The 12,893-nt window shown below is 37.0% G+C and overlaps 1 protein-coding gene across 9 annotated transcripts in view; it reads left to right on the plus strand.

Moving 5' to 3' along the window:
• Positions 1 to 12,893, plus strand: part of LOC136876368 (sodium-independent sulfate anion transporter) — a 128,247-nt gene that overhangs the window by 85,787 nt on the left and 29,567 nt on the right. For all 9 annotated transcript variants that reach the window (XR_011018466.1, XM_068228408.1, XM_068228407.1 and 6 more), the window contains one exon: positions 10,018 to 10,158. Coding sequence is in view for 8 of the 9 variants with exons in the window: in XM_068228408.1 (XP_068084509.1) it covers positions 10,018 to 10,158 (141 nt within the window). In the remaining variant the exon portion in view is untranslated. The remainder of the gene's footprint in view (positions 1 to 10,017; positions 10,159 to 12,893) is intronic.

The raw sequence follows: 12,893 nt of genomic DNA on the forward strand, positions 1-12,893 counted from the left end.
ATTTTAAGTCAGCGCATGGCTTATTTCTAATCTAAATTTTCATATCACAACATTCTGGGTTGAGTATTCCTGAAATGAATTCACATTTTGTTTCATCTTCCTATCAAAACTTAAGTCTGGTCGTTTATGTACACAAACATATCATAATCTTCTGACCACAGTCAAAGTTCAGTATTTCAATAAATAATTCTATTACTTGCGGTGTTAACTATTCACCATCATCAAAAATGCTACCATTACAGTATTCATATTATTGTAGGAATGATCTGAATTTCAATAAAGTGTCCTGAATTCTAATATCAGTGATCTGAATTATATTAAAAATTATCTGAGTTCGTTGGTGCTGAATAAAGTGAAGAAAATGAGAAATCGAATGACGTACTAAGTTTCTTGCTCCGATTGTCATTTAAAATACGGCTCCTAACTTAATATTCACTCTTATAGTATTTCAAATTAAAAACATCAATGATATCCTACGTAATTCTCATATTATTTCCCTACTCTAGCTAGATAATTTCTTATGTAACGTATTCCAGCTCAGTATGCACACAGCCAATAAGCATTTATCATATATAGATGTGCAAGTGCCTGCATTACGATATCTCAATATTATATTATCATACTGGTTACATACTAGTTTCATCTTCCATGCAATCAACATTCATTCAGAATACGACATAATCATGCATAAATCTACCCATCACCAGTTGTTACTACTGTCAAACCACTTTCAAACTTCATCTAAATATATATAATTTTACTATCCATACCTTGCTATAGTTCTTCCTTGGGGCATATTTCCTTTCCATAGTTGCTTTACTTTTGCCCATATACCGCATATTATTTATATCACATACGTCTCATTTCTTATTAATCTGCGCAATATTTCACTTAAAACATAACATACACTTCCATTATTTCATCTATAACCTTCATTTCAACCTATATTTAACTCATTCAACATCTACAATTAACGCGTTTAACCTCCAATATTCATTAATATAATGAGACGTGACATTCTTTTAGCGCAGAATTCACTTCTTATAACATGACTTATCGTACAATTCAACACATAACCCCAAGTACGGTATCTACTCTTCCAATATAATCATTCAGCAAAGAGTATGGTAACTTAAATTAAACAATTCAAAACATGCGTCCCTCTATGACGTAATCTGGGTTCGGATGGTACTATATCATTCATGGATCTTTTTAGCTAACCAGGATTCTTTTGCAAATATCTGTTACACTATGTCACTTTTAAAATCGTATTCTCACTCCTCTGGTTAAGATAATATAGTAAATACGTAACCATTATATCACGAGATATCGTCTTAAGTTCACACTGACTTAATATATGTTAATACCCTCTTAAATATTTCACACTGCTCTTCCTCATATTAATTGCACACTTAACTATTTCACGCTTAGGCTATTCAGTTCTATTGCATATACTGGTAATACTTTACATAAGAAATTATACTACTTATTACTATTACTTAGCTCGCCATTCAATATCTCGGGCCTTAGTTGCTCTTCTTCAACTGCTCCGCGGTCTGGTCACAGGCCTTGGATCGAGAATTGGACGGGTCCTTCATCTCTGGTAGCTCGGGTTGAGTGACCTCCTCCTCTCGGGTCGGATGGTTTTAACTGCCAGGTTATCTCTCTCCAGGTTGGTCTATGCCGATTTAGCAAGCCATCATTTCCTCAGGAATACTGTAGATAATATACATCAATTCTGAAACATATGTATTCATCATGGTTCTGTGCAGTCTTAGTATTTATCATTGATAACTGTATATATATTTGCTATCCTTCCTTTGCAGAAATATTTTCTTATTCCTTGAGGCCAGTAGAAGATTATTTGCTTCATCTACTCGTATATTCAAAGTTAGCTTATTTCCCTTTGTGAAGTATAACTTTTCAATGATCGCCTCTTTATGTACGATATCGTTGCTATTATTTTCTCCTGTTGTTAGTTCAATCTCCAGCTCTTGCGTCTCGGTCAACATTTTGCTTCAAGACGATTAGCGTATAAGTATCCGGACGAACTTTTCCGAATTTCTGGGGTTTATATCCTCCTTACTGTATTTTAGGGTTTAGCACTTCGTTTCCTTCAATATTACCGTCGTCTCAACTTAAAATTCTCGTTAGAAACTATTAATCTTGCTTAATTCTTGAGAGCTATGTTCAACACGTCTTGTCGTTACGAAGTCAATTTTTTAAGGAAGTTTTCACAATAATCCGTTCGATCCTTCTTATTTTTTTAAAACAATCCAATCGATTCTACTCTGTTGTACATTGCCTTCATAGTGGTAGGTTTAAATCAGTCATGGCCTTCTAACATACATAAATATCGATACTCTGCTACACATTCCTTTGCCTTGGCTGGTCTCTACCTTCCGTAGGCGCCATTTTGGAATACGTCCAGTAAATACATCGGGTACAATATGGAGGAAATGAAATGGCGTATGGCTTTTCGTACCGGGAGTGTCCGAGGACATGTTTGGCTCGCCAGGTGCAGGTCTTTTGATCTGATGCCCGTAGGTGACCTGCGCATCGTGATGAAGAGGAAATTATGATGAAGACGACACATACACCCAGCCCTCGTGCCAGCGAAATTAACCAATTATGGTTAAAATTCTCGACCCTACCGGGAATCGAACCCGGGACCCCTGTGGCCAAAGGCCAGCACGCTAACCATTTAGCCAAGGAGCCGGACAATATGAAGGAGAAACAATATTTTAAAAATTATTATTAATATTATTATTAATAATAAATAATGTTATTGCTTTTTCATCCCACTAACTACTTTTGACAGGTTTTTTTGGAGACACCGAGGTGCTGGAATTATCTTCCGCAGGAGTTCCTTTATGTGCCCGAAAAAAATGTGCCGACACACGGCTGACGTCCCCGGACTGAACCAGGATCAAACCTGCCAAGTTGGGGTCAGAAGGCCAGTGCCTGAACCGTCTAAGCGACGAACATTTAAGAAACACCAGCAGTTTCGAAGCCCACTGTCGGTAACCTGGAAGATGGTTTTCCATGGTTTCCTATTTTCACACCAGGCAATTGCTGGGGCTGTACCTTAATCAAGGCTATGGTCAGTTTATTCCCACTCCTAGCCTTTCCTGTCCCATCGTCTCATAAGACCTATATGTGTCGGTGCAACGTAAAGTAAATTGGCAAACACCAACCGTGTAAAAAAAATTAACAGTAATTGGAACACATACTAGTATAAACACATTGATGGAACAGTGTGGGGGCAGAGGGAACAATAGATAGACAATGCAAGAGTAAACTTGAGAACGCAAAAGGTCAAGGACAGTTTTCACATCTTCAAATAGATGGGCTCTCTTCTCATCAATCGCAGTTCGTCTTAAGTCCCCAACAAGCTTGTTTCTGATTCCCTCTGTCATTGGGGTGTTATTGTCACTTGTTGAGAGAGCCATCTAGACAGATCTTCAATTCCGATATCCAGAAAGTATAGGATAAGAAGAAAAACAGATAAACTGATAATAAAAGATAATAAAAGGAAGGGAACACAGTACAAACACAGAAGTAGAAAGCCCAAAGGGTCATTGTAGGGAATGCATTGAAAAGAAATAAGCAACAAATGAAATCAAATGGAGAAATCTAGACTCACTAGGATCGACATAATGAGAGGTCAATGTGGAAAAAGAGAGCAACAGAAAGAGAGGCAAAGACAGTTGTGAAAACTGTTGAAGAACTTGACATTTCATTTAGAACTTGTGCTTCCACACAAGTAAACACTGACTGTTCTAATAATACCAAAAGAGCAGAATTAAATTCCACCATTGCTTTTTAGGTGAAACAGTTGGGGGACTTTGTTAGCGCATAGGCTTAGTTGCTTGTGTGCCACTGAGATGGCTGATATTTCAATCCCAGGGGTTCATATGAAATATATGCCACCTGGAAGGGCATCTGGCCTTCAGCCATAGTGAAAACTCAAAAGCCAGTATGGTTCCTTGTAATGTCTTGAATAAGCTGAAGAAAGATTTTTAGTTTTCTGTTAATGAAATGGTGTCCTTGCTCTTAGATTAAGACAGGAGTTAAGCTGGGAGACAGACTGTCATGATCTCTGTTTAATACTGTATTGTCCTGGAAAAAGAACATGGAAGAAAGACATAAAAGAAGAATGAATATAAGGAATTTGTTTAAGTCCCAGGAAAAAAAAAAAAAAAGCAGGGGTTGAACATGGAATATCTAGCATTTGGAGATCATAAAGGAAGAATTTATAAAAATGCTTAGAAACCTACGTAAGATCGACAGAAAAACAGAACTCAAGATCTACGAAAAAGCAGAAAACTTAGAATACAAACTTAATGTATCTGAATATAAGGTACTGGAAAATTGAGAGAGTAGATAATGATCCAACCAAATGGACTTGATAAAGAAAATAAATGAAGGTTGAGTCAGAAGATAGAGTTAACATATGGGTTAGTACAGAATAGGTATAACAAGAGAGCAATCTTCTATAATGCGAAGATTGGTCAGTACTTCATGGTTGTGAAGTCAGAAGTACTCTATAGATTAGAATTCTTGGTACTGAACAAGAAAGATGAGATGAAGGAACTAGAAAGGAGAGAAAGAACAATCTTATGAAAGGTTCTCAAACTTGAGGGGAAAACAACAGATGGTACCTGGAAAAAGAGGATCAAGGAAGACCTGTACAAAAACATGGAGACGGTTGAAGATACACGTAAAGACTGCAGTTTTATGGGCACCTTTTCAGAATGGGGAAATGTAGACTGACAAAGAAGATCTACAATTACATCACCAGACTCAAGGCAACCACAAAATGGGTTGAGGAAACAAGAAAAGAGATGGAGGAAGTTGGGATCAATCCAGATGAGTTCCCATTTCAATCCAAGAACTAAGAGGATTTGGTCAAAGAAAAGGAGGAACTTCAGCAAAAGAATTAAGAAAATTCTGGAAAGAGAAGAAAAAGATCTACCAGCTACTCCTCGTGGCTCACAGTGGGACAAACACAAAGAAAGAAGAAAAATGACACCCTTGTTCATCACTGAACGGCTTACAGTGTATGCTGAACAAGTTAATGTTGCCATATTCACACTGGAAGTATGATATTTTCTCATCAGTGAGTTAAGCAGATAGACTTAAATGAAGATGGAAAATTAAGTGGTCATTGCACTGATAAAGAAAAGAAGGAATTTTTCAGGAAACTTAATATCAAAAGCAATGAAAGATGTATAAAGAGAAACAATAGGAATGAAGACAGAACAGCATTATTTAAATTGCGGAGGCTGAATTGATATTTTGAAGAACAAAATTGTTATTAAAAGTAATGAAAAAAGAAAATACATTGAACCTTTACAAATAGAAATACAGCAGACAGTATGGTTCTAGTGCAGAGTAGAATCAGGCACTACTTCATACACCATTGTAATATACACACAGATCTAGTACTTATGGGGGACCTATTATATTTTATTACATACTATGACAAAATTGGTTTCTTTCTAGATTCAAAAGTGTACAAAAAATGACACTTTAGGTACAGTAGCTACACTCCAGACACTTTCATTAGAAATCATCTCAGATTGGTTGAACTCTGGGTTCACACTAATATAAACACAGATACTGTATTCAGACAGATTATGAAGCAAGTGAATTTCAAACTTGTTTAATTGTTTCTCCACCTGATTGCAGCACTGTGATTCCCTACCCACCTACACCAAAAATGGCATCTCTGCATGCCCAGTTCAAGTAACCTGCTGCCATGACCATCTCGACTATTGTCGAGGTTAATCCATTTCCGACAGATAAATATTGCATATATCACAGTATATAATAAAGTTTGTATTTGTCTGCATTAACCCAGGACCAGAGGACCATATTTACGACTGGTTGATTCGTGGACTGTTCACTGCTTCATATAACACTAATTTTGATGTTCAATTACCACATAATTCCAAGTACGCAGCTGTCATATCTTTCATAGTAGCACACTCAAAATAAAATAGAAAAAGGTCACTGCACAAGTCATATGTCAGATGTGGATGATTTGGGTGGTGGCATGTCAAAATTATGTTTAGTAAAATGTTTATTATAAAATAAGTAAATTAGCCAAGTATGGAATAAAATATTTATTATACATAACATCCCCAAAAGTGATAAGTTTACCTTACTCGTCACTAAAATCCTCCAAGCCGCATCTCATTTGTTAAAAATCATCATTTTCCATGGCTGCTGCATAAATAACTACATTGAAACCTCGTTAGTGCGTTCCTCGTTAACACGTAAATTCAAAGTCCCGATTCTTATCGTATTAAATCAATATAAAAATAATTCACTTATTGCGTCACAAATTTTTGCTATTACCGCTTAGTACGATCACATTTTTCCTAGCCCTGAAAACGTTGTCATCCCTTGTGAAAGAAACGTGATTTCCAACTCGGGTAATAGCCGTCGCCAGAGTTGCGTGGTTATGGGAAAAGGCCTTGAATTCCTGAACTTTACAGGATAAGTTGCACCTTCGGCGATTAAGCCGTTAGCCTCAGAAATGTTCAGTTTTGCCTGCCGATTAGCAGCGAGATTGCTGAATAACAGAGAGTCTATTTGTGCTTGTATTTCGCATTCTGTTCAGAATTTAGACATTTATTTTGTGTTGAGTAGTACAGTGAAGTGTAGTGAATATTTGTCAAGTGATATGGTAGCCTATATCTAAATAAAATTCTTTCTTGAATAAAATTACTGTGTCCACCTATTCCATACAATTATATTTTGTAGTGATTAAATTCTACATGAAATATAAACACTAGTTAGGGACATGTTTTGCTCTAGTTTTGGGCATCTTCAACCTAATACTAATCTTAAGGTCAAGTCTTAAATCTATTAACATTGGAACGTAATACTAAACTTAAATTAATATCAAATACTAAATACAATGGTCTTATGCTTATTACATATTTACATAGTTTACAATATGTACATTAACTATATGCGAGAATTTGTGAACAAGGAAGCAATAAAATATTTTATTTTACAATGACTAGAAAACGTCTGAGACATCTGGATGAAAGTTTATGCAAATGTGTACATATTGGCTAGAGATTGATCACAGCATGAATTGGAGTATCTCCAACTGTTTGACTAGAGATTGATCACAGCGTGAATTGGGGCTTCTCCAACTTTATGGATGAACATTAGGTTGAAAGTTTTACAGCTGGTTCGTTCAAAGGTGGTTATGGTCATTATCATAAGTATATTGTTGCTAAACCAGAACCGTGGTTAAAGTCGATCGTGTTGGATTAGAATATTCCTTTAGAAAGAAGCATGGTTGGATGCTAATGTTTAATAGGTTAAAGCATGTATGTTGGAAACATATTGTTGGTATTGTTCATTGGTACTCATCTGATAAATTTTTTTTTTTAATATTGTGCCATTCTTGTCGATTAACATTCCCATTGGTGCATTATTCAACCTTGGGAGGAATTATGAGATGTCTGTAACTAAATAAGAGAAAAAAAGGAATTTAGAATGTGAATGTAGAGCCCAATATAATCATAATTGTAAAGTGAAAGTGTTTACCGCATAAAAGTGGACGAATTTACTTATCTTAAACGTTAAAAATTAAATGATTGAAAAAGAAGTTCAACCTATTCAATACATAAGAGAAAGAATTGTAGTGATTACATTCTTATTTAATAGTAATTAGAAATGGGACCGGTTTCGACCCTAGTCCAGGTCATCGTCAGCCGTTCAAAACATAAAAAACATGAAAAACAATGCATATGAAAAAGATTAAATGAACTCTGGATCGGTATAAGATGAAATATAAATTGATGATGGGGGTAGAAATTGTGAGTCACTTAAAAGAAAACAGTACGTAATATTATGAATGGTAGTACGGCACATGCAATGATAGGTAAAGTTTCACAATGTTTATGAATAGTGGAGAACGGTCAAATGGGTCAGTTTTTACACTCTGTCAGGTACAAAGTCACAACACTATCGAACAACATATGAAGATCCATAAATATGTTGAAGTCGCAGACGAATAGATTTATAGAAGCAAACTGCCAGCTCCCGGTGATCAGCGTGGCACGTTCAAGGTCTCGAACGCCAAAGTAGAATGGAGAATATCCTGAAGATCCAGTATTTGCCTCGGTTGCGGGAAGTTAAGTACGTATATATAGAAATATACAACGCATTTCAGTATAATTGAATGAGTAATTGTGCTCCTGCTGAGTTCTTTAAATTTACTTATCTTGTCGATGTTAGCTGGAACTATTTGTTCCGGTTGCGTCTGAACGACTAACCTTACTATTCCTAGTGAAGTATTGATGCGGTAATGGAGGGGTGGAGCGTAGAGGGGAAGGGGGAGTGAGTTTCAATTTGTGCGTCTGTGTTGTTGCTTGAGAGGCGTTAGTCGAATTGGATTGGGCGGGCCCAGCATTACTTATAACCTATATCTAAGAACATAATCGTGTGAAACTGGCTAGTGTGGTGCGTACTTGTTCTGTGATAGCCTAGTTATCGATACAAAGTCATGAAATTCCTTACTGATGAACATAAAATTAAAATCCATCAGAAAGTGGACTAGCGTCTGCATCTTTAAGAGTGCAGAGTTCGAAAACTTTGAACTTGCACCTTCGAGTTTTGTTTCAAACTCGAGTTGGTTGAAGTTTTGTCGACATTAAAATGGCGGCTAAAGCCATTCCTCCCAGTCGCACATGGTTGAATGTCAATTCATTGTGTAAGTGTGTGGCCAGAAAATAAGACTTCACAAACATTTATTTTAGAAACTGTAATCTGCAATATTACTTCTGATATTTTTATTGGCCCCCGGTCCACATGTTTTCGTGTGAGTTGTCTGGTGTTTTTACACCTTTCATTGCACTTTTTATTTAATAAGTCCCAATGGAAAAGGTTTTCATAGTTGTTCTCTTGAGTTTTTCACACTTTATAATACTTTTCTCTCATCTTTAAAAATTGTAGATATAATTTTCACTATTCCCACGGATACACGATGTAAAATGCCATGTCAGAAAAAATCGTTATCTAATGTTTCCATATCCCTGGTGGATAGTTTTTATTCGTGTAAACAGTAGTATGTTTCCTTGTTTAACACGTTCTTTTTCCTTCTCCCCTGCAGAAACATTTTAACGAGGTCTTACTGTATTCCATTGTTCAGTATTGATGTCCATTACTTTGTAATGATAAGAATTAACAGTGAATGATAACAACATTTTTAATAAGTATAGGAAAGGAACAAGTTAATGAATGTCAAATCAAGTCTATAAAGAGAGATGGAGCCCTGAAGAAATAGGATAAACACAATGGCCGGTTAGTTTGGGCAGAAGGAGCAATAGAAAGAGGAGACAATGACAAACATAAAAATCGTCATACATTGCCGTCTTCAAAACTAGTACATGGGTCCTTCATCTTCAGCACCAGTTCTTCATCCATTTCTTTTCAGCCCCTGATGAGCTTTATATATGACTTAATTTGACATATTTTGTTCTTTTCCAATACAGATATATTGACCCTTTGTGATTCTTTTCTCCTTCTTTATTTATCCTGTGGTCATTGTCTTTTACTATTTTGTCATGACTCTTACCTTTTCCTGTGTTTATCCAGCTTTCTTCTTCTCATGCACTTCCCACATTAAGACTGAAGATTCGACAATATAGCTCCTCTCTGAGTGTTGAAGCCCACCTTTCTGAAGAAGATGAGAAGCAAATATTAGCTCATCAGGGGCTGAGAAGAAATGGATAAAGAAGAACTGGGATTGATGAAGAGAGGGTTCATTTGAAGATGACAGTGTATGAATGTGTGGTATTTTCATGTTTGTCTTTGTTTCATCTTTCCATTCATCCCTCTTTCCGCACTGAACTGTTATTATGTATACCTCACTATCTACGACTCAACTTCACTAATAAGGTAACTTATTTCCAATGAGAATCATTAATGAAGTGCATTATTTATTTTAAATTAAATTTTCTACATGGATTTTTGTTATTGTTGTAGGAGTATTGGTTCTCTTAGCTCTTGGATTGCTAACATCGACATTCTACTTCATTCCTAAAGCAACGTTAGCTGGTATTATCATTGCTGCAATGTTCTACATGGTGGAGTATGAAGTTGTTCCTCTGCTTTGGAGAACAAAAAGTAAGTGTAGCCATCATATAAGTAGTAAATTGCAAGCAGCTGAGGTTATAAAATTGGTTCCGTAGAATCTTTTAAAGTTTCTGGTTAAATCAAGGAGCAATAGATGGATGGAATCCTTGCATGTGGATTAGATAGTAATAATATTTCTTTATATAATTTACCAACTCATTATTTGTAGATTCATAAACTACCTTCTTTGAGGAGGATGGAAGTGGAAGTTTGCTGAAATGGTTATTTCTGATATTGTTCTACAGTTTTATATTGATGGTAATGTTTTCTGCTGTGAGAGGAGAGAAACTTCACATAAGCTGTGGCTGCTTTTATCTTTTTATAAAACAGAATGGTTCTAATGCATTCTTTGACATTTTTGACTAAGTAATCATTTCTCACTAAATTCTCACTTTTTGACTAGGGCAACATGAGTGTGCTCCAACCTCTGCCTCTACAATAAGGAATATAACCATTATTAAATGGTTAGTTCAGTTCAGAGAGAGCTTCAGCATCTTTCACATCATAATACAAGAAGGACTCATTAGTATATACAGTAGAGGTCCGCTATAGCGATTACAGCATATAACAAGAACCCCGTTATGATGGCAATATTTTGCTGTCCCTTTACACTTCCTATATTAAACTGTGGATCATCCTTCGGTTACAGCGAGAGCCCTATCACTGATGCATCCGTTATTACGAGTGATTAAGCGCGCGCGATTTTTTCCTTTACCGGTATTTATGCAACCCAGCGATTATGTTGCATGCGATCGATTACCTTCGGTATCGTTTCCTCGCTATTTCCACTAGCGAATTCTCTCCTCAACATTCTAAGGCAATGTCTGAGTCGATTAGTAATACCAGTCGACTGCTGTTTTCTAAAGAAAATTCAAAATGAAAGAGGATAACACGTTTTCTTAATAAATGCATAAATAACATGGCCGATAGCAGTTGTTAACTCGTTAAAAATAAAGGCTGACGTAAACAATCACTTGATTTTAATGTTATATACTGAAATTAAGTAAGAATGTGATACACCTCAAGATATGGCAGAGTACATCACTAATTTCAGAGGATAATTCATATCTTGCGTCTAGTTAAATTTCGGAAAGGCTATTCACATATAAATTTTTAGCGTGGAAGTTATTTCTCTGCATGCGTTTCAAATGTGTTTTCATGATACATATACGGTTACGTTCGGTGACGCCGTTTGAAGAAGAAAACTGAAACATTTGCCACAGAAGCCTCTGGAGTGATATCGTATTTCTCCGAATCCAAGACAACGTTTGTTTTTTTCTCAGAATCTCATGCGAAAAATCAAGGGTTGTCTTGCATTCGCGGCATAACAGTAACGAATACCACTAGCAACTACCGCAGTAACCACGCTGCTTCTTTTCACCCCCACACATGCACGCACACACAAAACTCGTTGACAATAAACAACTGCCTCTTTATTATACATCGCTAGCCGCGACAACCAGTTGTACAGTGCCTGTGTGTAACGTCACTGGATCTCAGGAATTAGTGAAGAGAAAGTGACGTTCTATTAGCCTCTACAAAATCGTTTCTCAAATCTGCAGAATGGCATCAAAACATGCGAGCCTTCAGGCCACAGCTACTCAGTGGCAGAGTTATAACACGTCTGCTGTACCTGACGCTTAGTAAAATTAAGTTTTGTAGACAGCAGGAACATTTTCGTGATGGATAGTCATATTGTAAAGATACATGGAACAGGTATTGCCGGCAAATTATCAATGGGTTCTTATCAATATTATAATGCCAATTTTAAGTTAATGGCTATTAAACACTGGGGAATGTAGAATAATTGTGCAGCCGCAAGAAAATACGGCATAGGATTAACTAAAGCCAATATTTAACGTTAGCGTGAAGAGAAAGATAGCTAAAAAATGCGCACTGTACAAAAAATGCATTTAGTGGTCCGCAACAAGGACGCTTTAAAGAAGTCGAAGATGAAATTGTGAAGTATGTGCATTAAAAGCTCAAGGGCAGAATGGCCATACCGTAGCACAATAAACTCGTTCGTTGACCTTCAATGTCCGCGATTAGGCCTATACATCGCCAGCCACTGAAATTAATAATAATAATGTTATTTGATTTACGTCCTACTAACTACTTTTTACGGTTTTTGGAGACGCCGAGGTGCTAGAATTTAGTCCCGCAGGAGTAAATCTACCGACACGAGGCTGACGTATTTGAGCACCTTCAAATACCACCGGACTGAGCCAGGATTGAACCTGCCAAGTTGGGGTCAGAAGGCCAGCACCTCAACCGTCTGAGCCACGCAGCCCAGCGCCGCTGAAATTGGTCAAACTCGGCAAGCGAGACGTGCCTGGTGGTAGTAGTAGTAGTATCATTTACCCCTTAGTCCCGTTTCTTGATTCGGGGTCAGGGATTAGGATGGGTGAAGCCGAGGATGAAACATGTTGTTTAAATAATCACCGGGTGAGTTGGCCGTGAGGTTAGGGGCGCACAACTGTAAGCTTGCATCGAAGAGATAGTGGGTTCGAATCCCACTGTCAGCAGCCCTGAAGATGGTTTTCCATGGTTTCCCATTTTCACACCAGGCAAATGCTGGGGCTGTACCTTAATTAAGGCCTCGGCTGCTTCCTTCCCACTCCTAGCCCTTTCCTATCCCATCGTCGCCACGAGACCTGTCTATGTCGATGTGACATAAAGCCACTAGCAAAAAAATAATAATAATAACCACGGGTGTACTGTGATGC

Source organism: Anabrus simplex, chromosome 6 (genome assembly GCF_040414725.1).
Source record: "Anabrus simplex isolate iqAnaSimp1 chromosome 6, ASM4041472v1, whole genome shotgun sequence".
NCBI classification, from domain to species: domain Eukaryota; kingdom Metazoa; phylum Arthropoda; class Insecta; order Orthoptera; family Tettigoniidae; genus Anabrus; species Anabrus simplex.